The sequence below is a fragment of the Dipodomys spectabilis genome, unplaced genomic scaffold (assembly GCF_019054845.1).
Source record: "Dipodomys spectabilis isolate Male_0828 unplaced genomic scaffold, ASM1905484v1 ptg000042l, whole genome shotgun sequence".
Taxonomy (NCBI): Eukaryota; Metazoa; Chordata; class Mammalia; order Rodentia; family Heteromyidae; genus Dipodomys; species Dipodomys spectabilis.
In genome coordinates, this window is record NW_024870719.1 from 4,817,152 (window position 1) to 4,843,713 (window position 26,562).

The 26,562-nt window shown below is 36.6% G+C and overlaps 1 protein-coding gene across 1 annotated transcript in view; it reads left to right on the forward strand.

Moving 5' to 3' along the window:
• Positions 1-26,562, forward strand: part of Ttc6 (tetratricopeptide repeat domain 6) — a 166,211-nt gene that overhangs the window by 96,487 nt on the left and 43,162 nt on the right. Inside the window, exons 17-22 of the mRNA XM_042677817.1 lie at positions 6,502-6,674; positions 8,763-8,899; positions 17,212-17,381; positions 20,539-20,659; positions 22,828-22,978; positions 26,155-26,237. Coding sequence (XP_042533751.1) covers positions 6,502-6,674; positions 8,763-8,899; positions 17,212-17,381; positions 20,539-20,659; positions 22,828-22,978; positions 26,155-26,237 — 835 coding nt within the window. The remainder of the gene's footprint in view (positions 1-6,501; positions 6,675-8,762; positions 8,900-17,211; positions 17,382-20,538; positions 20,660-22,827; positions 22,979-26,154; positions 26,238-26,562) is intronic.

Genomic DNA, 26,562 nt, shown 5'->3' on the forward strand with positions numbered 1-26,562 from the left:
GATCTTACTTGTTAATCCAACTAGGCAATTTATGTCACTAAATTGGAGAATTAAGTCCATTAATGTTGCGAGTTAGGGCTGAGAGGTGTTTGGTAATTCCTGCCATGTTATCCACCTTCTTGGAGGCTGCAACAACTGTGTTCTTACTATGATTCTTGGATTCTCTGTTTGAGGGTGGTTTCTTGGTCTTTATTGTGATGGTTTTCTATGTGTAGGACATCTTTAAGTGTCTTTTGTAGGACTGGTTTAGTGGAGCTATATTGTTTCAGTTTTACTTTGCTATGGAAGGTTTTTATTTGACTTTCCATTATGAAGGAGAGTTTAGCTGGGTAGAATACTCTTGGTTGTTAGTTGTTTGTCTTTAGAGCGTGGCATACATCATTCCAGGCTCTTCTTACTTATTGTCTCTGCTGAGAAATCTGAAGTTATTCTGATTGGTTTCCCTGTATAGGTGATTGATCTTGACAGCTTTAAGGATCCTTTCCTTGGTCTGAATTGTTCCTGTGCGGATTATAATGTGATGGGAGGCAAAGAGGGGTGGGGGGGAGGAGTGTCCTGTTCTGGTATGGTCTATTTATGGATCTTTTGCATGTTTGGGAAGTGCTCTGCTAGGATCCTGATAAATAAATTTTTTAGACCTTTAACTTCTGTCTCAAGGCCCTCCTCTCCACTCATTAGCTTCAGATTAGGCCTTCTGAGGGTGTCTTCTAAATGTTGAGTAGATCTATCATATTTCTTGGATTTGTCTTGGATAGTTAGTTGTCTGTTCTTCTTCTATAATATCTAGGCTGTCTTCAATCTCAGAGATTTGATCTTCTTCATGGTCTATCCTACTGTCAAGGCTTTCTACTTTGTTTTTGTATTTCCTTTCCTTCTAATTGGTTGGCTTTTATGGCTTCAAATTCTTTGTTGGAATTTAGTTTTAGATCTTGTATGGACTTCTTTACTTCCTTAATTTGGTTTTCAGTGTTCATTCTCAAATCCCTTAGTTGATTGGTTATGGTTTTATTGTACTTCCTTTCCTTCTTATGGGTTCCATTCAGCATTCCTTTTGTGCTCCCTGGATTCCTTCAGCTGTCTGTGGATTCCATGAATGCCTTCATTGATCTTTGTCAATTCTCATCCCGCTCATGCATTTCCTGTATTAATCTTTGGTTAGCCTCATCATGCCTGTGATATTCCTGTATTAATCTTTGGTTAGCCTCATCATGCTCACGAGATTCCTGTATTAATCTTTGGTGAGCCTCATCAGACTCATGCTTTTCCCATGCCGCTCATGCTTTTCCCTATCACGCTCACACAGAATCCTTTTCAGGCTTTCAATCTTTTCATTTACAGTAGTGTTTGTGGAGCATTTTGGGAACTCTCCTCTGGATTATTCATTAATTGCTTTGTCACCTGATTATCCTGAGTGAGAGTTGAGATATCTAGACTTGCCATTTTTCTTGTGTTTCTCTGGCTTGTTCTGCCCATTTGGTATGAAAGCAAAACCAGTTTCTCCCTAGAACACTATTTTAAAGCATGCATCAACCAGAACCCTGTTGTTGCACAGATTGTTTGATGCAGTAAAAATGAGTACAGATACAAACTATTTCAACAGATAGAATCTAGTTCAACAGCAAACAACTATGGATTAATGCACTAACAAGTCACACAAGGAGTCAGCAGAACAGAAATTAATAGGTTTAGGGAGAATTGTGGGGAGAAAGTAAGATTAGAGGAATGTGAGGAGGGAAAAGGAGAGAGGGAATTTAACCAAGACCTAAATTCAGAGAGAGGAAACAGAAGGAAAGGAGGAGAGAGATAAAGAAACATGGAAAAATGAAAAATAAAAAAAGAAACACTTAAAAATTATATAAGTATAAAGAAATAATACTGAGAGAGTAGAAGGATAGAAGGAAAGGAGGACAGAGATAAAGAAAAAAGGAAAAATGAATAAATAAAAAATTAAAAAAATTAAAAAATGAAACACTTAAAAATTATATAAGTATAAAGAATACTTCTATTTAAAGGAGTTAAGGCTGAGAGTTTGTGAATTGAATAATCTCTGAATTAGATGTGCATACAATGAAGGATAAGGTCTAATAATCTAAGTTGGGTATATATCTAGGGATGAGCAGAACATCAATTGAATCATGCAAAAATAATCCAAAAGAGAGCAAAAGGGAAAAAAGTAAAAAGAGTTTAAACACACACACACACACACACACACACACACACACACACACCTAAATTAATAATGATGAAAAAAAAGAATTTAATTAAAAAAAAAGTTAGGTAGAAAAGAGTTCTTTGAGTTTTTTTTTTTTGGGGGGGGGGGCGATCTTGTGTCTCCCCTGTGTCTGTAACCCGTCTCTTGGTGGAGTCTCTGGTTTGCTTGTGCTGTTTGGTTTTCCTGTGTCTTGATTGGTTTCTTAAGTCTGTTTGAGCAGGCAGAAAGAAGCTATGCTGTTCCTGGAACATTATGACCCTCCTCCCAGGGTAGTTCAGTTGGAGGAAGATCTACTTTGAGTGTTACAATAGAGGAAAATGACTGTTTCCTCTAGCTTGGAGTTGCTGTGATGGGGCTAGGTTGTGGGTAGGATTGAGGCCTGTCAGCAATCAGTAGCTTTACCCTGAGGGGCTAGCTCCTGAGACACTCTCTGAGCCCATCCTGGAGCCATTCTCAGGATTTATGTTTACTAGTTTCAATTGTTTTTCTTTTACCCTCCTGCTGCTGGGTCTGCTGCCTGTGCTGCAGTGGAGAGGGGCAGCCTCTGGCTCTGTTTACCCAATGAAGAAAGTCACTCCTCATCGGGTGGAGTTTCCTTTGCTTGGGAAGGGCAACTTTCCTCTGGGTGGAGCTGAACTGGGCAGGTCAGGTTCCTGTGACCTGTTGAATGGCTCCTATTGTCTTTTATTTTTTTTTAATTGTGAAAATACCATACAGAGGAGTTACAATTACATGGGCAAGATAATGAGTACATTTCTTATCAAGCATTGTTGCCTCCTCCTTTGTTTCCCCTTCCTATCTCCCACCATCCCCCCCCCCCACCAAAGTTGTAAAGTTTGTTTTTTGATATAGTGACATGTACATCTCATTAACTCCTATTGTCTTCTTGAAGGCCTGAGTTACATGCTAGCTGCTCTGGCCAAGTCTTTGTCAGTATCAAAGATGGAGTTCTTCTCTGGTTGTGTGGAAGGGGCTACTTTCCAACTGCTGCTCTGTGAGAAGGAGTGAGGATGTTTTGGAGTAGTCATGCCTATCCCTTGGTTTCTGGGCTGTCCACAGTCTGTGACTATCTGTGGTCAGCAGGATGAAGATTTCCACTCCTTGTCAGTTCTTGCTGGTGGTGAGTAGAATCTGCTCACACACTGCCTCTGGCACCTTTGTCCTGGGTTCTTCTCTGTTGATATGGCGGCTGCAGCAGCAGCCATTGCCACCACTGCTGCCATGGACACCAGCAAGTGCTCAAATCTGTCTCCTTAACCAAGCTGCCTGGATTTTTCCTCTCTGGCCAAACTCTCTGTACTATGATGGCACACTTGGTGTGACTCTCTAGCCTAAGACTTTTCACTGGAACACTAAAACTGTTTTGTATTCAAGAGCTTGTTTAGCTCCCAGCTTCTCTTCCTCCATCTTCCTTTGGATCCTTATCTCAGCTTTTATCATTGTTATTATAAATGCACATAAATCAAGAGCTGAAAGAGTATTAGAAATAGAAATCAAAAGATGGAAGTTCTGAAAAAATAATTGTGTCTTTTAACTCAGTTAAATATTTTACTCTTTATGTGGTAAGCTCATACAATTTTTGATTGCTTTTTAAAAAATTATAAAGTTGATATACAGAGGGGTTACACTTACATAAGTCAGATAAAGAGTGAATTTCTTTTTGGACAATGTCACCCTTTCCTTTGCACTCTCTCAGTTTTTCCCTCCCATCCCCTCAAACAAGTTGTATATTTCATTTTCAACAATGTCTAGTGAGTATAGATTGCTTTTAAGATACTCATTATGGTTTGAAATGTTCATGTCCCTTGACATACCTAAGATAAAACTCATTTTTTAATGTTCATCTCACAAGTTTTGGTTTTAGAGGTAATTCACCAATCTTTTCTTGACATGGACTTCCTAGGAATGCAAAAATATCATACCATCTTCATATTCCCAATATTCACAGCACATCCACCAAATATATAACATGAGCTTCCTAAAAGATTTTTTTTTTGGCCTGTACTAGTTAGTATCAATCAGTTAAAGGTCCATAACATTTTGTGTGTTCAAAACCTGACTTTGACCAGGCTCTGAAAGCTCATGCCCATAATTCTAGCTGTGTGGGAGGCTCAGAATAGCAGGATTGTGGTTCAAGATCTTCGTGGAAAAAAAACTTTATGAGATCTTTTTCTAACAATAGCTGGGTTAAGTAGTATGTACCTGTCATCCCAAACTGAATTTCAGTTTCAGAGAGGTTTATAGTTTCAGGCCTGAGTCTGAACGATTATAGCAGAGGGCTATTGGATGAGGTGGTGCCTTTTTTTTTTAGCTATGAGAAGAAGCAAAAATGGGCAGATCGTATTCTAGTACAAGCTAGTCAGAAAGCAAGACCCTATGTCAAAAAAACCCAATACACAATGAGGCCATTGGCATGGTTTCAGTGGTAGAGTACCTGCCTAGCAAGAGTGAGCCTCTGAGTTCAACCACAGTACCTCACAACCAATCCCCTCAATAAACACCTAGATTTTTACTGTGGTCATTAAAAAAACTGTGAAACATTTTAGATATACATGAAAGTAAAAGACAACTTTTGTCACTTCAAATTCAGAATTTTTGTAATCACAAATGAATATTTTAGCCAGTTGATAGAACCAAATTTGATATTGCTGGAAAATTTAAAAAATGATTAAGAAAATATAATAGGGAAAATAATTTTCTTTTTTATTGTAATGATGATGTACAGAGGAGTTACTGTTACATCTTCAAGGTATGTAACAATATGTGAGCACATTTCTTTTTGAACAGTGTTACTCCTTTCTTATTTCCTCCTGTTTCCCCCATTCGACTACCTCCCCATTTTGTAAAGTTTATTTCCAACATAGCATCTAGTGAGTATCACTGTTGCATTGGTTCACCCTTTGTCCTGCCACTTCTGTGATTCCCTCTCCCTTTCACAAATCAGATAAACTTATATACAAGACAAAGGGCACAGAAATAAAAAAACAGTGACAACAGGGCATAAACCAAAGGAGAAAAAGAAAGAAAAAAGAAATAAATGCAACCAGTACATTATAAAAACCTCTTGTTTCCATGTCTTTTAGTTCATTTTGATAAGCTTCATTGTATGTTGTCATGCGCACCTAGCTATTGAACTATTGTGATCTTCCGCTAAGAATATCATAGATATATTCTAGGTATTACAAATGAGGGACACCATATAGCTTGTGTTTCTTTGGGTCTGGCTTGCTTTGCTTAATAGTTTTTTCCAAGTCTTTCAAATTCCTTACAAATGGGGAAATGCTATTCTTTCTGTTGGAAGCATAGAATTCCATTGTGTATATATATCACATTTTCTTGATCCATTCATCTACTGAGGGGCATATGGTTTGGTTCCATATCTTAGCTATGATAAATAATGCTGCAGTGAACATGGTTATTGGTAACTTTAGTGTGGTCTTATTTGTGGTCAATTAGGTAAATGCCCAGAAGTGGGATTGCTGAGTCATAGGGGAGCTCTATGTTTAGTTTTTTGAGGAATTTACATACTGCTTTCCACAGTGGTTGAACAAGTTTATATTCCAACTAACAGTGTAGTGGCATTCCCCTTTGGCTACATCCCCACCAGCATCCATTATTATTAGTTTTCTTGACAATGAAACACAACAAATCAAAGAACAGCTGGATAAATGGGATTGTGTTAAACTTCAGAACTTCTGTGTGGTAAAAGACATAGCTAGCAAGATAAGTAGAAAGCCCACAGATGGGGAGAAGATCCTTACTAGGTATAAAACAGACAGGGTGGGGCAGGGAAGGATGGGAAAAGATGGGAAGGGGAAACAAAGGAGGAGTCTAAAATGCTTGATAAGAAATAAACTCATTATCTTGCCCATGTAATTGTAACCCCTCTGTACAATATTTTCACAATAAAAAAATGACAAAAAAAAACCCAGATAGGGCCTCCTTTCTAAAATTCACTTAAGAGCTCAAAAGATTAAACCCCCCATAAACAAATCCTCAAAGAAAGAACAACCCCACTGATACGTGGGCTAAAGACTTAAAAAGCACTTCTCTGAGGAAGAAATAAAAAATGACCAATAGACATATGAAGAAATGCTCAACATCTCTGGCCATAAAAGAAATGCAAATCAAAACAATATTGAAATTCCACCTCACCCCTGTTAGAATAGCCATTATTGGGAAAATTGTTTTTCAGGTATATTTCTTGGGGGAGAAGCATTGATATTTTGCATTTTTTATAGTTAATGAAAGGATGGAAGCATTGAATTTTACCTTTTAATTTCCTTTAGAAGCGTATTTGTCAAAGGCAGAAATTTTCAAGGGAAAAAATGACATGACTCTGGCAATTCTAAATTACACCCAGGCAATCAAATGCAAACCCACAGATGCTGAGATATACTTCAGAAGGGGTGTAGTATATGAAAAGACAAATAGAGTGCTGGCCATGGATGACTATTCCAAAGTAAGTGCTAGCACAGGAAATGCTGCCATTGATGACTTTGTTCTTAAAAACATTTTCATATATTTTATGTAATAAAAATTCATTTTAGGTTAGGATCTAGAACTTCACTATGAGTATTGATATTAACATGGCTTCAATGATATTTAAAAAATGATTGTTGAGTAAATGGCTTCATGTCGGAGCATGAGGGACACTGAACTAATTTGTGGGATGGGGAGAGGACCTGACTTTTTCTTTTCTCTCCTCTTGAACTAGAAAATTGTGATTCAAGAAGTGGCTCATGCTTATAATCCTAGCTATTCAGGAGACTGAGATCTGAGGATTGTGTTTTGAAGTCAGCCTGGGCAGGAAAGTCTGAGACTCTTATCTCCAATTAGCCAGTAAAAAACTCTGAAAATGGAGCTGTGGCTGAAGGGGCAGACCATCATCCTTGAATGGAAAAGCTATAGGATAGTGTCCAGGCCCTGAGGCCCAACCCCAGTACCGTTGTGTGTGCATACAGACATAGACGCAGAAAAAAGAGAAGCCTTTGAAAATTGCTTCTTTCCTTCAGACAACTGAGAAATTAATTTCTACCTTGAAACTCTTGACTAGATGATGCTGTCTTTGAGGAACCTTCTTTCATTTATTCACTCATTCATTCATTCAATCACAAATTTTATTGACCAAAGTAGTACATAGAGTGGATTAGAAATGATGAATGAATACACTATATTGAACTCATTGTTTAAAGATCAAATACTTAGGGCTGGGAAGTGGCTCGGTGGTAGAGGGCTTGTCTTGCATGCCTGAGGCCCTGGGTTCAATTCCTCAGCACCACATAAGCAAAAAGAAGAAAGCCAGAAGTGGTGCTGTGGCTCAAGTGGTAGAGCGCTAGCCTTGAGCTGAAGAGCTGAGGAACAGTGCCCAGGCCCAGAGTTCAGGCCCCACGACCGGACCCCCCCCAAAAAAAAAACCCCAAAAGATCAAATACTTAAGGGCAGATACAAAAAATATATACATATAATTATAATGGTGTTGGGAAGGAAATAAGAATACTGAAAGTGTTTATATCTGTGGTATCAAGAAATGTCATTAAGTAAGATAACTTGTAGTTAGACTATAATAAGAGGCTAGAGACAAGGCAAAATATTCCCCAAATGTGGCAGAACATGTTAACTCTGCTCTCCTGATGTGTGCTAGGATGGAGCCTGCCCTTGTGCATGCTGGACAAGTGCTCTTTCCCTGTAGCCATGCCACAGTTCTGACTCCAGAAATGAGAATTTAGGAACAATCATTTAATTAATTAACTTTCCATGTTCCTAGCTGCCCTGTCTTCCTAATCCATCCATTATGGCTTAGCTACTGAGTTGATATTGTTACAAGCCTTGTAATTTCTGGTCTACAAGTGATAAAAAATTCTCTTTTGTAGATACAAAAATTATTTTCTCTGCCTGACACCCATAGTAGAAAAAATGGACAAGGTGAAACAAATTTCAAACTCTGTAGTCTTTTTTTTTTTTTGTATGTTTTAAATTATGCCAGTCCCAATTAGCAAGAAACTTTACAAATGAACATAGGATGTGGCCTGTTCACTGTATGGCTCTGTATGTCAGCATCAAATGGATGAATTGTGTCACCACCAATTCATTTCTTTTCCTTATGAATGAAATCCTTGGCTTCTTGTGCCTATAATCCAAGCTGTTCAGGAGGCTGAGATCTCAGGGCTATAGTTTGAAGCCAGCCTGGGCAGAAAAGTCTGTGATACTCTTATTTCCACTTAAGACTTGGAAGTAGAGTTGTGGCTTATGTGGTAGAACACCAAAAGCAAGATCATGAGGCCCCGAGTTCAAGCCCCTTTACACACACACACACACACACACACACACACACTCATGCGCATACACACACACACACACACACACACACACAGAGTAACTACAACAAAATTTGATGATGAATAGATTTTTAAATAAGATCCTTTAAACAAAATTTGGAATCTTAACGTGGTTTGCTTGTTTGTAATTTGAAGTTACTATGTGATTATATACTTTTCATAGGGTGCTTTCATTCCTTGACCTGTGTATCTATCTCCCTGCACCCCTGTAGTGTATTGCTTGTGACCCTAAAAGAACCGATGCGTTATTGAAACGGGGGCTGTTTCACTTTGAAAATGAGAACTGGACATCAGCTATACAGGATTTTACATCTTTGTTAAATATAAATCACCTCAGTGCACAAGCAAGGTAAGAAGGATTTTAAAGTGTTTTAAAAATGCTTTTATTTGAAATGCATTTTCAGGAAAGATTGTTTGAAATACATTTAATAGCCTTTTAAAAATAATGAATTCCTTTTTAGAGATACCTGTGAATGAAAATCTTTACTCATACTGTAATGGGAGTAGGTTGTTTAACAAACATACATAATAATTAAGAGTTATTCAATTTTCATTTCCTAAATTCTGGCTATAGTATACACATGTAACACATAGTCTACCATCTATATTTTTTCTTTAAGTTTCTTTTACATACATACCTTTTGTATCCATTGAATATGAAGATCTGTTCACATATGTTTCTGTAACACCTTTCTCTGACTTGTATATTGAATTTATACTTCCAGTAAATGTCATGCTTTGTGGTTTTCCTTCCAATCTAAGGTTTATTTTAGAGATTTAAAATGTTAGGCCTACTCATCTTTTCACTTGTGACTTTTATTTTGGTAGAGGCTTGAACTCAGAGTCTGGGCACTGTTACTAAGTTTTTGTGCTCGAGGCTAGCATTCTACTACTAGAGACACATCTCTCCTGGTGCTTTTTATATTTTGTTGATAATTAATTAGAGACAAGAGATTCATGGACATTACTGCCTGGGGTGACTTTGAACTGAGATCCTTGAATCTCAGCCTCTTGAGTAGCTAGGATGAAAGGTGTGAGCTACTCTTTCCCAGCTCACTTTTAACTTTTTTTTCTTTTTGCCAGAGCTGTGGCTTGAACTCAGGGCCTAGGCACTGTCATTGAAATTTTGTGCTCAAGGCTATTACTCTACCACTTGCACCACAGCACCACTTCTGGCTTCTTTTTGCTTGTTTGTTTTGTTTATGTGTTACTGTGGAATCGAACTCAGGACTTCATGAGTGTTAAGCAAGCAAGGTTAAGCCACATTCTCAGCCCATGACTTGTAACTTTTTGAGACCAAGTTTCACTATGTAGCCCTGATTCGTATCCAATTCAAGAATTTTTTTTGACAGTTCTGGCCTTTGAATTTGATTAAGGCCTTGTACTTGCTAGTCAAGCACAGTAACACTTGAGCCATGTTCTCAGCCTTGTAATCCCAACTACTTGAGGGGCAGAGATTGGAGGGTTGGGAATTCCAGACCAACCTGGTGTGGAGGAGAGTTAAACAAATCCTCTCTGAGAAACTAACTAAAAACAAAATGTCTGAGAGGCACAGATGAGATCTCACTTTTGCCAATGCCAGTCTTAGCCCACAATTCTCCTACTTCTGTTTCCTGATTAGCTGAATATACAGGTGTGAACCACAATGTGCAGCTTGTTTTTGGAAATAGGGTCTTACTATCTCATGCCTGGGTTAGCTTCAAACTACCACACTCCTATCTCTACTTCCACAATAGCTGAGAATTCTGATGTATACCACACTTGACCCTCTATCTGCAAGTTTTAATTGCAAACTATTTTTATAGTAAAGATAATGCATGCAATTAGGAAACTACACAATTTGGAAATGGGAAATCTAATCTTACTACAATATAACTGTAACTGTCAACTACCTTTTCCAGCAGTCTGGAACTTTTTTGTATGTGCATCCCCTGGAAGGGGAAGTGGTGGTAAATGTTATCTTTACATTTTGGTCACTACCTTGTAGTTCTTTATAGTTATAGTACAGTGTCTCTACACATTGTTAGTTTAGGTATGCCCATGTTTTGAACTTTATATATATGGAATCACACGGTATTATCTCATGTACGGCTTTTGCTCTATATTGTGCACTGTGGCATGTGGTTCTAGTGTCCATATGTTAGAACGTACTCCTGCTATGGATGGATGTTTGAGTGTTCTCAGTTTTCCATTAGGCATATTGTTTCTTGGATATCTTTCTACACATTTATGTGGGTGCAAAGTATCAGGTTCATAGTGCATGCAAGTATGCAGTGCTGAGACCCAGCTGATTTCCAGAGCGGTTGTATTACTAGCTGTTTATGTGAGTTCTGCACAAGCATTAAGTATTGCTAGCTGGCTTTCAGGTTTAAGCCATCTTCACAGGCATGGAAGTGTGATCCTACTAGATTTTCCTTTCCATTTCCTTCATTCCTAACAGGATTATGTGTCTTCCCATAAATCAACCATTTAAGTTTTCTTTCTTTTGTCATTCTAATCTCTTGGAGTTTTTGTATGTATGTATGTATGTATGTATGTATGTATGTATGTATGTATTGTTTTGCTGTTAATTTGTAAGCTCATATTCTCTCTCTCTCTCTCTCTCTCTCTCTCTCTGTTCTAGAGCTTGAAGTTAGGATTTTCTGCTTACTAGTGAAGGGTTCTACTATTTGAGGCCCACTCTCAGTCATATTGCTTTTGGTTGTGTTTTTCAGGGAAGGTATCTATACCCCACCCCCAACCCTCCTGTGTCTGCCTCTGAAGTAGCTGGAATTACAGGCATATGTCATCATGCCAAGTCCCAAATTCATGTCTATTGTCAATATGAACACTTTAGTCGTCATAGTTATGACAAATAGCTTTTCCTATTCTTCAGACTCTTATCTCCAATTAACCACCAAAAAGTTGGACATGGAGATGTGGCTCAAGTGGTAGAACACCAGATTTGGGTAAAAAAGTTAAGAACAACATTGAAGCCCTGAGTTCAAGCCCCAGTGCCAGCACTGCCAAAAAATTGTTTCAAATTTTAGTCAGTCTAATAAATCAGAACTCTTTTATACATTATGTTAATTTGAATTTCATTGACTTAGAATTTTTTCCTTCTTGGTCTTGTCTCTGCAAGTTTTAATTTGCATATCATCAATTTATATGTACACTTTATTCATACATTTGTCCAGGCTCACTAAAATGTGTGTTTATGTTATATATTTTTAACATAATTTACATTCATTTTTAATTTTTAGATTATAGTTGCATATATTTGTGGTACAATATGACATCATAGCAATTCATTGGATGGGTAAAATCAAACTAATTCACTCACCCATCTCACATTCTTATTTCTCAGTGGTGAGACTATTGAAGCTATATTCTTTTGGCAATTAGGACATATATAATGCATAGTTGAATTGTGTATTTTACAGGTGATGTAAAAGATCACTAAACACTTATTTTTTTTCTGTCTGACTGAAACCTTGTGCTCTTGGGCATCTTCCCTTTCCATCATGTGGCCACACCGTCTCTAGCAGCTCTACTTCCGTGAGTTCGACTTTTTAGATCCCAGGTGTCAGTGCAGTCATGCAGTGCTGGCCTCTCAGGGCCTGGCTTTTGTCACTGAGCATAGCATCTGCCAGTTTCATCCAGGCTGCGTGCTGTCACAAGTGACAACCTTTCTTTCTTTGGTAAGCTTCAGTTGAGCATTCCATTGTGTATCTATGACACAAACTGCGAGACAATATTTACAGATCCTACATCTCATAAGGGGCTAATATCCAAAATATATAAGGAACTTAAACAACTCAACAGTAAGAAAACAAATTAAGCTGACTTAAAAAATGGGCACAGCACCTAAATACATATTTCTCAACTGACGACATACAAATGGCCTAGAGACATATGAAAAAAAATCTCCATTTCACAAATAGTCATGGAAATGCAAATTAAAACTACATTGGTATGTCATCTCACACTTTGTTTTGATATTAGAATGGCTGTTATTAAAATAAGAAAGATGACTATTAAGGAGGAAGTGGGGAATGTTTATATTTAAATATAAAGACTTAAACATGTTAATCCAGCCAAATTTGTGATACTTCTTCTTTTGAGTTTAGAAAACCAATCTCCATTTTGAGATCAGATTAATATTTCCCTTTAAAGATACATAGAGTTGTTTGAAAGTTTAATATTTTTAATTTCAAATTATAATCCATAAGACTTTCTTTTGATGTGTATTGCAAATTAGGGATGACTTTTCCCAGATAGAGAACCTCTGACAATCTCAGCACTGGGGGTAAGTCCCAGTGAGAAAAAAACAAGCATGGCATTTTCTTTTATGAAACAGATTTTTTTCATGATATTTTATAGATTTTTATTGCAGGTATTTATGAAAGTGATCCTTTTTTTCCTAATATGGAGGTTTTAGTCAGCTTTTTTTTTTTTTACTGACTCTTTTTTTTTTTTTTTTGGTCGGTTGTGGGGCCTGAACTCTGGGCCTGGGTGCTCTCCCTCAGCTCTTCAGCTGAAGGCTAGCACTCTACCACGTGAGCCATAGAACCACTTCTGACTTTTTCTGCTTATGTGGTGCTGAGAAATGGAACCCAGGGCCTCATGATTGCAAGACAAGCACTCTACCACTGAGCCACCTTCCCATCCCCTTACTGACTCTTTTTGAGATGGAATCTTGTGGACTTTTCTGTCCTGGCTGGCCTTGCACTCTGATCTTCTGGATCTCAGCCTCTCCTGAGTAGGTAGGATTACAGGTAGAGTGACAGTTGCTGGTCTATTACAGTCTATTTCTTTTTGAGTAATTCTTGGCAGTGTATGTTCCTCAGAAGTTGTTGATTTTGTTTAGATTATTGTCTTAGTCCTTTTTGTACTGCTGTAACAGAATATCTGAAACTGAGAATTTATAATTATAAAATGTTCTTTTTTTTTCTGGTTGTGGGGCCTGAACTCTGGGCCTAGACACTGTCCCTCAGCTCTTCATCTCAAGGCTAGCGCTCTACCACTTGAGCCTCAGTCCCACTTCCGGCTTTTTCTGCTTATGTGGTGCTGAGGAATCGAACCCAGGGCCTCATGCATGCAAGGCAAGCACTCTACCACTGAGCCACCTTCTCAGACCCAAAATGTTCTGAGCATTATAATTCTAGAGACTGACAAATCCCTAAATGAAGACTCCACTATCTGTGGAGAGTCTTCTTGCTACATCATTCCAGGGTGAGAAGCATCCTATATATAGCAGAGGGAAAATGTGAGAAATGTTCTGTTGTAATGGCATCAATCCCAACCATGAATGTGGAGTCTTTATGTTTTAATCACTTACAGACCCACCTCTTTTTAAAAAAAATGATTGTAAAGATGCTGTACAGAGGGGTTACAGTTACATGAGTAAGGCAGTGAGTATATTATTTGTTGAGCATTGTTACCCCCCTCCTTTGCTTTTCTCCTACTATCCCTTCCCACCCCCACCTCCCCTACTCACCCCCATTGATGTTGTAAAGTTCATTTCCATAATAATGTCTTGTGAGCATCATTGTTGCAATGGGTCATCCTGTGTCCTTATTTCAGCATTTGCAGACCTACCTCTTAATACTGTGAAAATATCCATTAAATGTTAACATGGATTATTTTGTAATCCATGTGCTTTGAATTATCTATGTTGTTAACATAATTGTTTGTATTATTCATATAAATAAGCATACATATACATAGTATATAATGAGTTGTAATTATGTGATTTATACATTTATGCCTATTAATGTAATAACTGTATTATTTGTGTTTGTATTGAACCACATAGGAAAAAAGAATTGAAAACAAAAAATGTAATAATTTTTTTTAATTTGCTTGTTTGTTACCTTTATAGATGGCCTTTTTATATTTTATATTTCTTTATATGGTCTCGAGCTACTTTTCTAATGCCTTCTATTTCAGCTTCAGATACTCATTTTAGTATTTCTTATAAAGCAGTTCTACTATCAGTGTTACTCTAGTTTTTGTTCTCTTAAGAATGCTTTGATTTCTCCTTCAATTTTGAAGGACAGTTTTCTAGGTACAGAATTCTTGGCTGACGATTTTTCTTCTGTTAGCACATTAAATATGCTGCTCACTACATTTGGCACCCTTGACTACATCTAGGATAATCTTAGCAGATGGGAAGAATAGCTCAGTAGGTATGTACAAATGACCATAAAAGATGATGCTAAGCAAAATGAACTTCAAGACATGGACACAAGAGGTTTTTCTTTGTTGTTGTTCTCAATGTACTACATGATTTCTTTTTCTTTTGTGTTTTCCCCCCTATGGTTTATCCCTGTTGTCATTGAATTCTATTTTGGTACCCTGTGTATTGTATATATGTTTATCTGAACTAAGGAAGGGAAAGGAACAACAAAATGGGTGAGACAAAGGACAAAGGAGAACCTATGCAACAGTGATACTCACATGACAGTATGTTGGAAATGATCTGTAGAACTTGGGGCGGGGATTGAGAGGGAGGGAAAGGGAGAAAAATGAGGGAAGGGGTAACAAGTAAGACAAGAAATGTACTCACTACCTTACTTATGTAACTGTAACCCCTCTGTACATCACCTTGACAAAAAAATTTAAAAATGTCATTTTTTTGAAAATCCTATCCGTAATGAATAATTTCTCTATTGTTGCTTTTGTATCTTGGCTTTTAGTAGATTAATTATAATGCATCTCTTTTTTGTGGAACTTTTTTGAAATTGTCTTACTTAGAATCTTTTAAGTGTCTTGGATGTGTAGCTTCATTTCTTTCATCAAATTTAGGCAGTTTTCACTCATCATTTAAAAAGTACTATTTTCTTTTCTCTGTATTTACCCTTCACCAGGATTCACTATATATATGTTAATAAGCTTGATGATATTCTATATTCTGTAGCTATGTTAGTCTTGTATTTATTTGTTTTTCACTTTTTTCTTTTCAATTAGATAATCTCAACTGGCATGTCTTCAAGATCTCTAGATCTTTAGTATTTTCTGTTCAAATCTTGTTGCAACTCTAGTGAACTTTTCCTTTTGGTGATTATAATTTTCAACTTCATGATTTTCTCTTTCCATTTTATAGCTTCTGTATTAATTACTATCAATTTATCAAGCACTATAATTATTTTCTGTGTTAAGTGATAAATTTTCTAATATCTTTGAGATTTTTGTCTAGTGCGTTCTTTTAGATTTTTGAGAATATTTAAGATAGCTAATATAAAGACTGTAATCTAGTTAGTCCAATGTTTAAGATTCCTCAGGGGGAGGGGCTAGTTTCTATTAATTTCATTGTAAGAATGAGCCCTATGTTTGTGTTTCTTTGTATTAATTGTTATTTTTTAAATTAGATATTTTGATTAGTATAATAATGTAGCATTTGGATATTGATGCACCCCACTTCCCAGAATTTAGTTTTATATATATATATATATATATGTATATATATATATAGTTTTATATAGTACAGTTTTAGTTATAGATAATTCTTTAGTGACTTTTCTGAGCTAAGTTTGAGAAACCTGTTCTTTGTTATGCATGGTCACTCAAGTCCCTGTTCTGTTAGCTTGGTTGTCAATAAATGATGTGACTGAGATTTATTGGCCATCTAAACTTATTCTTTAGAGAATTATCAGTTCATTTGCCATTTATTAGTTGGTTTGTTTGATTCTTTGATAGATTAGTGTTTTGAGCTTCTTGTATATTCCAGTCATACAAAAACAAAAACAAAGTACTGGATGGAGGTATTACAATACTAGGCTACCAGACTTAAGGTGTATAGCCTGTAATGATTTTTTTTCATTCTGGAGACTCTCCATTCTAGTGATAGTTCTTTTGCTTTGCAGAAGCTTTTTAGTTTGATGCAATTCCATTTGTCAGTCCTTGCTCTTATTTGCTGAGCTAGTGGAGTCCTATTTAGGAGGCTCCTGCCTATGCCAGTATTGTTCTAGTGTTTTCTTTATGATTGTTATAGTGGTTTCACAGTTTCAGGTCTCACATTAAGATCTTTGATCCACTTTGAACTGACATTGATATTAGCACATGATGTGGGACAGAGATTTATTTTCAGACTTTTGCTTGTGGTTATCTAGTTTTTCCAGCAGCATTTTTTGAAGAGGTTGTCTTTTCTCTAACAGACGTGCCCCGTTTTGCACTCCATTGTTAAATTAGATGGCCATAGCTGTGTGGATTTATTTCTGTGCTTTTTATTTTGTTCCAGTGGTCTGCTTTTGTGTCAGTACTATGGCTTTATAGAATAATTTGAAATCTGGTAGTCTCATGTATCATACCTCAAACATTTTGTTTTTGTTTTTCTCAAAGTTGCTTTGGCTTTCCAGGGTCCTTTGTATTTCTATTTGAATTTATGGATTGATTTTTCTCTTTCTGTTAATAACATTGTTGGGAATTCTATAGGGATTGTGTTAGACCTGTAGATTGCTTTTGGTAGTATAGCCATTTTTACATCATTGATTTTTGCTTCTGTAATTTCCTTCTTTAAAATTTTATAGTTTTCATTGTAGAATTTTTGACATGAATTGACATATTGAGTTTATCTTCTTTGTACAACTAAAGATAGTAATGAATAAATGGGTGAATAGATATAATGAAAAGAGACAATATTTTTTAAAAATACATGTTAAAGTCAATTTTTTTTTCTAGGACATACCGGGGGAGATCATATTTTAAAAGGCAGCTTTATAGACTAGCAGCCCAAGACTTATCTGCTGCTATCCACTTAGATCCCAATAATTGGTTAGCATTTTATTATCGAGCTTGCTTGTTTAGAACAACTAATATTTCCAGAGCCCTGCAGGACTACAGCATTTCAGGTATTTTTTCTTTAACTATACATATATAAGAATCTAATCTGGTTCAGAAGCTCAGTATCCTAGAGGGTAATCCTGTTTGATCACTAATGTAATAAATGTATTATATGTATATTTGCATATATGTAGTATATCCATGTACGTTTATAAGTAACAATGGCTGATCTACAAGCATTCTAACATGCCTTTTTACTGAATGTGAATATGGATTTGGGTACATTTGGGTATATGTGTGTTTATGTGTGTTTTCAGTTATGGCCAGGAGAGACTATCATATCAAATAGAGTGTGTATCTATAAATTGAGTTCTAGAGAGCTATTCTGGAATCTCAGTTCTATTTCCTCATTAGCTTGTTAAAATGATATTAAATCATTCTGTTTTGTGATATCCCCATTCCAAAGCTAAACCCATACATTTGTCAGATTTACAATTTTTAACTCTTTAAGAACAGGTTTTGGAATTCTTTGCAGTTATAAGAGGCTAACAACAAAAGGCTACTTATATTGTACCCTCAATGCATTACTGGTTTAGATTATATGTGTAACACATATAAAATATATAACATTTTTGGCCTCAAGTAGGTGCCCAGTAAACAATCTGCAATAGAATAAGTAAGCCTATTTTGGTTAATAAAATCCAGCTAGAACCTGGAGTTCTAAACATGACTATATTCATCGGATTGCAAAGTTTTAAAGATTAAGAGACAACCAGACTCCGACAGGGAAGAAAATTAAAAGTGACTATTGCTTAACTGTCTCTAAATCATGTGTCTTCTGAGGTTGCCTGTCCATTCATATTTAGATAAAACAATCCTAATTTGAATTGTTAAAACAACGGTTGTTAATAAAACAGTTGTTTTACTTGTGCTGAGAGGAGTTTTGTGCCCTCTACTTCTAAGGTTTCTTGGAAAAGAGGATTGAAGATTGCTACTTCATTCTCACTTTTGTCCATGGTTGACTCTCTGTCTTTGCTGACCCATTCATGCCTGTGTGATCCTTGTAGCTAGTGTTTCCTCTGCTTTGTTTAATCCCAGATAGTTCCTTCATTCCTCAATGTCACATATTTTGGGTAGTACTCTTGTTAATGAATATTTGAGGTTGAGAGAATAAATGTAGCACAAACAACTTAAATTTGGAGACCTCTGTTGTTTTATCTTGCTTTATCAGCCTAGCTGCCTTTCTTTCTGGTCTTCTATAATCTTTTCTCAAAAATTTTCCTCTTGGGGCTGGGAAGGTGGCTCAGTGGTAGAGCGCTTGCCTTGCATGCATGAGGCCCTGGGTTCGATTCCTCAGCACCACATAAGCAAAAAGAAAAAAGCCGGAAGTGGCACTGTGGCTCAAGTGGTAGAGTGCTAGCCTTGAGCTGAAGAGCTGAGGGACAGCTCCCAGGCCCAGAGTTCAGGCCCCACGACTGGACCCCTCCCCCCCCAAAAAAAGAATAATGTTTTTTCACTTTTCCAGAGCAACATAGCAGTTAACTTTTCCCTTGCTGACAAACAATATTATGAATTGAGCTGGTGACTTGCTTTCAAATGATTATTTATGGGCAATTGCTCACACTCTTTATACTTCTCCAAATCCAGTACTGAGAATATTTGTGTGCAACATTGTAAATATTTTTGGCAGAAGTTTTCCTTCTAAATCAGAGTGAGTTTGAGATGCTCAGCAGATATGCATCAAATCTATGTCAAACCTGTCTAAATCACTAGCATGTTTCTGAAAGTAGCAGGAGCCATAGGTGACTTGTGGCTGAATATTGAAGAGAGTTCCACATCTCGAGCACTGACAGGAAGTTCTCTTTATTCCTTGCTCTAGTAGCTCTAGCTGAGTCAATTATAAGTTCTACTTGCTTTGGAGTAGCCTCTTTGCAGCTGCTTATCATGGCTTATGGGTAGGTCTGACTTCAGATATATACCATGATCTAGACCAGTATTTGAGTCTGATGGTTGGTAAAGGAGTCTTGGCAATTATAACAGGGTAGCACCAATATCACCAATATTGGCACCACAGGAACTGGCTTCTAGTCCCATCTCTGCCCTGACTTGCATTCTAATCCTGGTCAATGTTTGGGCCATATGTAAAGTGAGAGAATTACCATATATTGTCATTAGTATTTCTTTCAGATCTAATGAATTTGTCAACTATAATAGCCACATCATTATGAATTAATGAATAAATTTAGACATACAATATACGTATACATATATTATATACATATATATAATGATGATGATGATGATGATGATCATATATGATATTTATTAGGCAATTAGCTACCTGACAGGAACTTTCTAAATGCACATATAGAATATCTCAGTTAAGGGGCTGGGAAGGTGGCTCAGTGGTAGAGTGCTTGCCTTGCATGCATGAGGCCCTGGGCTCGATTCCTCAGCACCACATAAGCAGAAAAAACAAGAAGTGGTGCTGTGGCTCAAGTGGTAGAGTGCTAGCCTTGAGTTGAAGAGCTGAGGGACAGAGCCCAGGCCCAGAGTTCAGGCCCCACATGGACAAAAAAAAAAGAATATCTCAGTTAACATTTAAATATTAATATGAAAGTCTACTTGTGGTTGAGTGGTAAAGGGTGTTATTACAAATATGTGTGTGTATGTGATACACACACACACATGTCTACTTGTGGTTGAGTGGTAAAGGGTGTTATTACAAATATGTGTGTGTATGTGATACACACACACACATATATACATATATATATGTATATATATATATGTATATATATATATGTATATATATATATATATATATATATATATATATATATATGCCAGAAGACCTGAGGCTTGAACAGAGTTCCTGAGATCTTTTGCTCAAAGCTAGTGCTTTACCATTTGAGCCACAGATCCACTTCAAGCTTTTTGGTGGTTAATTGGAGATAAGAGTCTCACAGACCTTGTGGCCCTGCCTGGCTTTGAACAGTGATCTTCAGATCCTCAATCTCAGTTCTCTGAGTAGCTAGGATTACAGGCATGAGCCACTAGTGCCAAGCCATATGATATGTTTTTATATCCACCAAGTAGTTACCCTCATAATAGGCATGCTTTGTTTTACATAACATTAAGCAAATAAAAATATATAATAGGAAAGGTATCAATATGACAGATAATGTTCAGAAACTGACTGAGGTACTTACTTTTGTTTTTAAGTTCTCTTAAATGATGGCTATGAGAATCTTGGGTGTTTTCTACATCGGGGCATACTGTATTCACATTTGAAACTTTGGAACTTGGCAATTTGTGACTTTGAAGCTGTTATTTCTCTAGAAAGGTATGCCCTTCTTTTCCTGTTGATTTCACTTGAATGAAATTAAGGTAAAAACTTTCTTCTCATCCTTGATAACTTATTAGAAAGCAAGACTGTAATTATAAAATTATACTAGAATTAGAATATTACTGAAAATAAGGTAGTGCTAAAATGAAATTAGTTTGTTTCCACTGATTTTATAGATTTTAGAGATTCAATGGGTTTGAAAAGGCTATAATCCATGGATAAGTCAGTAAATTATTAGGAGTTTGAAGATAGGCTAGAGCTTTTTGAAGTTAACTTACTAAAAAATGTAATCAAGTTTTGAAATTAATGACAAAACATGCTACCTGATATCATTTCTGGATAGACAATACAACTCAACAGAAGGGAAACCCCCATTTTTGAACACCTGATTTCATTTTTTTTAATAAGAATTAAGCATGATAGAAAGCCAGGTTGCAAAGCACAGAATTTAATTAAATATTTCCTCTTACTTCCAATTATGTGTTCATTAAAATGGAAGTTGTCAGAAAGAGTAACCAATTAGTCTTATATTCCATGCTAACTAGTAGATTGATTTCTTAGCTCTCTAAAGGGAATGTTGAGTTTGTCTCAGTCAATCATGGAATAATGTTCCATTAGAAACCATGGAAAAACTTTAGGAAATTTTGGAGTCAGGAAGAAAAAAGGAAGAATTTCAAGGCTGGGAAGGTTGCTCAGTGGTAGAGTGCTTGCCTTGCATGCATGAGACTCTGGGTTCGACTCCTCAGCACCACATAAGCAAAACGAAAAAAGCCGAAAGTGGCACTGTGGCTCAAGTGGTAGAGCGCTAGCCTTGAGCTGAAGAGCTGAGGGACAGCACCCAGGCCCAGAGTTCAGGACCCATGACCGGACCCCCACCCCCCAAAAAAAAGAAAGAAAGAATTTCAGATACAAGGATTAGAAAGTAGGTGATAGGAACTTTGATGTCCCAGGTAAAGAATCTATTGGAAATGTAATTTCCTTATCTTGAAATAGAAGAATTGAACAAAATAATGTATAAGGTCATTCCCATTCTAAAAATTGTTTGATTTTATAGAGGAAAACAACCTTTATTTGATATAAAAAAGTAGCCGTGTATAGTTTTTTCTTTCTTGCTATTGTTTTTTAACATATTTATAATGTACTACGTGATTTTTTTGTTTCTTTGGTATGTTCCTCCCCCATGGTATGACCCCTGTTTTCACTGTATTTGATTCCAGTGCCCTGCATTTTGTATATACATTTTTCTGATTTGGGGAGGGGAAAGGAAAAAACAAAATGCTTAAATAGGGATACAGGTTGACCCATTGAAAAATGAGATGTACAAGACACTATGTTGAAAACGAACTTTACAACTTCGGCGAGGGGGAGGGTGGGAGTAGCTGGGGAGATGGGGAGGGAAGGGATGGTAGGGGAAAAACAAAGGAGGAGGCAACAATGCTCGATAAAAAATGTACTCATTACCTTACTCATGTAATTGTAACCCCTCTGTACAGTATTTTTACAATATAAAAAAGTAGCTGTGTAAATGCCAATGTGGAGAGAATGTTTATCCCCAAACTCCTAAACCATAGAATATTACTATTTTTTACTTTTACTCATGGCCTGAGGCAAAGAAATTTGAGTTGAAGGAAATATCTTGTAATTCAAGAAACTCAAGATTACATTAAGGAAGAGTAAAGAATTACTGAGTCTGGGAGACCTCATAAATTCTGTTGACATAGACTATGATTGTTATTTTTTTTCCTAAGGATTTTATAAATGGTGTTTATAATAAGGAAGTACAGAGCCTGCCATCAAGAGCTCATGCTTGTAAGCCTAGCTATTTAGGAGGCTGAGATCTGAGGATCATGGTTCAAAACCAGCCCAGTGAAGAAAGTCTGAGTCTCTGATCTCCAAATGATCACCAGAAAACTGGAAGTGGAGCTGTGGCTCAAAGTGGTAGAACACTAACCTTGAGTACTAATGCTTAGTGACAACTCCTGAGCTTTTTGAGTTTAAGCTCCACAATTGAAAAAAAAAAAGTGCAGTAAACTAATTTACATTGCCTAAGTGAAACATTAAAAACACCTTGATATATATTGATGCATCTATTTCATTAGGATTATTCATAATTTGGAATCATAAAGACTTTTAATAAGATTTTCTTTCTCATTTTCTATTTTTAGAACTATTATTTTGCCTTATATAAACATTGGCCTCATACATCTGCTTCACCTGGATAACTACACTCAAGCTATTTGGAAGTTTTCCGAAGCTATTAAGATTGATTCTTTGAATATTCAAAGCTATCTTTGTAGAGCAGAAGCCTATCATAAGGTATTTAAGGCTAGAGAATCTTGGATTTTTAAGGAAATGTAAGCCAGATGCTGATGGCTCACACCTGTAATCCTACATACTCAAGAGGCTGAGATCTGTAGGACTACGCTTTGAAACTAGCTTAAATAGCAAGTCACTGGAGAGTTCATCTCCAAAATACCCAGCAAGAAGCAAGGCTGGAAGTTTGATTCAACTGGTAGAACACCAGCCAAGTAATCCTTACAAGTATAAGGCACTGAGTTCAAATTCCAGTATTGCCAAAAAATTGTATTTTGGATATTTGTTCAAGGTAATTTCTGCTGTACTAGTGTATTCATCTCTTTAATAGCAGTAGAAGCAAATGGATTTATGAACAACAAAAGCTAAACAGATAAAGTTAAATATAGTTACTTACAAAACTTCTAATGATGTGTGCATTTTAATGTCTTTCAGTTTTACAATAATGTAGTTCCTGTTTAATCCTTATTACCAAAGCAATAATATTTATTGCAGGTAATGTCTTCATGCAAATAATAGTGAGCATTAAATAAGTTAATGAAAATTAGCAAATTAAAAACTGTCCATAATTTTGTTCTCTGGGGATTGGTACCACTAAAATTTTGGGATCTGTCAGAGTGTGTGTGTGTGTGTGTGTGTGTGTGTGTGTGTGTGTGTGTGTGTGTGTGTGTGTATGTGTGTGTGTGTGTATATACTGCCGGGTGAGTGGGTTCACAGAATGGGATCAAAATCCATTACTATTTAATAGTTTATAGTTACCTAAATTAAAAATGTATTATATATCCTTATTGTAAAAAATCAAACAATTCTGTAAAACCAAGTGTAACTAAATCTGACTTCATCTCCAGCCCTCAAATAGACACTGCTTTCCAACTGCTCATCACTAATTGCCCTGTCCAAGACACAGCCGTTCCCTATCAACACTGCTGCGACCCCCTCCTAGTCTTCTTCACTCTGGTCTTTACTGCTTTGACAGAATTGCAACACAGCAGACTCCATCCTGTCAAAGCACTGGTCATTTTACTTTGTGCTCAAAAACAGATGATTACTTTCTTTGACACTTAGAATAGAACCAAAATTCAAGTCCTATAGGTAACCACAGAAGGTGGCTCCTCATGACCATTCAATGCATTTCCTGAAAGCTCTCTAGATGTACTGATTCAAGTCCCAACAGACTTGGTTACACTGTAGTAAAAAAAACACCAAAACTTCAAAATCACCTTACTAAAACACCAAAAGACTTATTTCTTGCACATTCTACATGTGCGTAGAGGATCGTCTGGCAGGTCTCTCCTTCATTCTCTGCATCTTAGAACCCAGTGTGACTAGAGTCCTATTAAGTTCTTACCTTCCAGAGGATGGAGAAACCCAGCATAGGCTCAGTGTTGCTCCTATGGGATTCTAGCTCTTGGTCCTTGGGAAAGACATGGGTATAACTGTAGTATGTAGGTTTTTTGTGTGTGTTAATCTAACACTGTTGAAGAACCTGAGCCCATTTAGGGACATTGGTTTGATTCCTATGCAATCCTAGAAACCAATTCACACACTCATCATCATAGTCAGATGCGAGGACATATATTCAAAGGCACTTTGTTCTAAGAGGCAAACATCTCTCCACAGTAATAGATGAATACAGTCAGTAAAAAGAATAAACAGAACTATACTAGGTGATTTGAAGGAATTTCCATGAGCTATTTTTTTGTGTGTGTGTAGGAAAAGCAAGATTTAGGAAAGGGTTAAAGTGTATATGATATGATCCCATGTAAAAGTTATAAATCAAATCCTGTTCATGTATATATGAGAGATGACATTCATCTACTGGTGGGGATTTAACTACTACTGAGAACTAATCTATGGATGCCTGGAGAGAAAGTTTATAAATTTAGAGTGAACCTAGTTTTTACTTAATGCATGGATGTGGACAGGTGGTAGAACAGGACAATTTACACTATATCTGCAGGTACTACTTACTTCCATGTAGAAATATGAACTTCACAAAAGAGAATAATATATTCATATTTTGCTTCATCATCATGATGTCATTATATTTAGAAGAGTGGTTGGTTGTTCCAGTTTAATTTTGCTGAGTCTTTTTAGTACTTCTCTGGTAGTAGTAGAGTTTTGTCTTCACCTGTGTGTAATCAGACTATGTTTCAGTGACAATTATTGAACATCTACTTCTCATTGTATATTGATGCTAAATATATCTTTTTATATAACTTTTTTTGTCAGTTGTGGGGCTTGAACTCTGGTCTTCAGTGCTGTCCCTCAGCTCTTCAGCTCAAGGCTAGTGCTCTACCACTTGAGCCACAGTGCCATTTTCAGTTTTCTGGTGGTTAATTGCAGATAAAAGTCTCACAGACTACTTTCCTGTCCGGGCTGGCTTTAAACTGCGATCCTCAGATTTCAGCCTCTTCAGTAGTTAGGATTATAAACATGAGCCACCAGTACCCGGCTTTTTCTGTGTGTGTGTGTGTGTGTGTGTGTGTGTGTTTGTGAGTGTATATATGTACCAGTACTGGAGCTTGAACTCAGATCCTCTAGCTCTTGCTTAGGTTTTTCCACTCAAGGCTGGCACTTGAACATTTGAGCCACACCTCACATTCAGCCTTTTTGCTGATTGATTGGAGATGAGTCTCTTGGATTTGTCTGCCTTGTCCGGCTTTGACCCTCAATACTCTTAAATAACTAGACTTACAGGCATGAGTCACTGGGACCTGGCTATATCATTCTTATGTTTTCTTTTAATCATTATTTTGCCTACTTTTTCCTTCAAGACGGGGAGCCTGGTCCCTGTCCCCATTTGTTTTCCCAGTGGAATTAACTTTAACTTTATCTTCCTTTGCATATGGGCTGGTTAAAGATAACTGAAGTTTGGTGAAAGAGGCACTATAGTTGAGTGAGAAAAACTGAAAAAAAAACCCAGAAAAAAGAGCACATACAAACCAGAATGTGTAACATAATTATATTAATGTAAAATGATAATTAAGTAAGTGTATTTATAATCATTCTTCTGCTTTCATTTCTCTATTTCCTATTAGCTTTGATAATTTTAAAGAAAATCCTCTGTATTAGATATCTCTGCAAAATAGAAGGTATAGTGAAATGTGGGAAGGGATAAGGATCAGAAAGAAAGAAATTAGTTTTATTAGAACCTGTTTCTATTTATCATTCAACAGTTACATAACCTGAGTAAGGCAGTAAGGGAGTTATCTCGTATTATTCACCTTCAGCCAGATGGAATCCAATTCTACATAATAAGGTATGAGAGTAGGCATCGGATTGTTTGGGGGAAAACAGCATCTGAATAAGCTACTGGGATTGTTTATTCTCCCTTTTACTCTCCCTTACTATTCCAGTCTCTTCATTTTATGCTTAATCTGCAAGAAATACTCCATCTTCCAACATATACCTCCAGTTTGTGATAAAATTGAGATAATTTATTATATAGGATAACCGGATCTTTCCCTTTGCTGTATCTTTACATCAGAACGCCACTGCTGACTGTTAGTTACATTTCTGAGGCCTTTCTAGATGGCTAGTTATCTATCAAGTATCTTATGATAGTGAGTGAGATAAATACATTT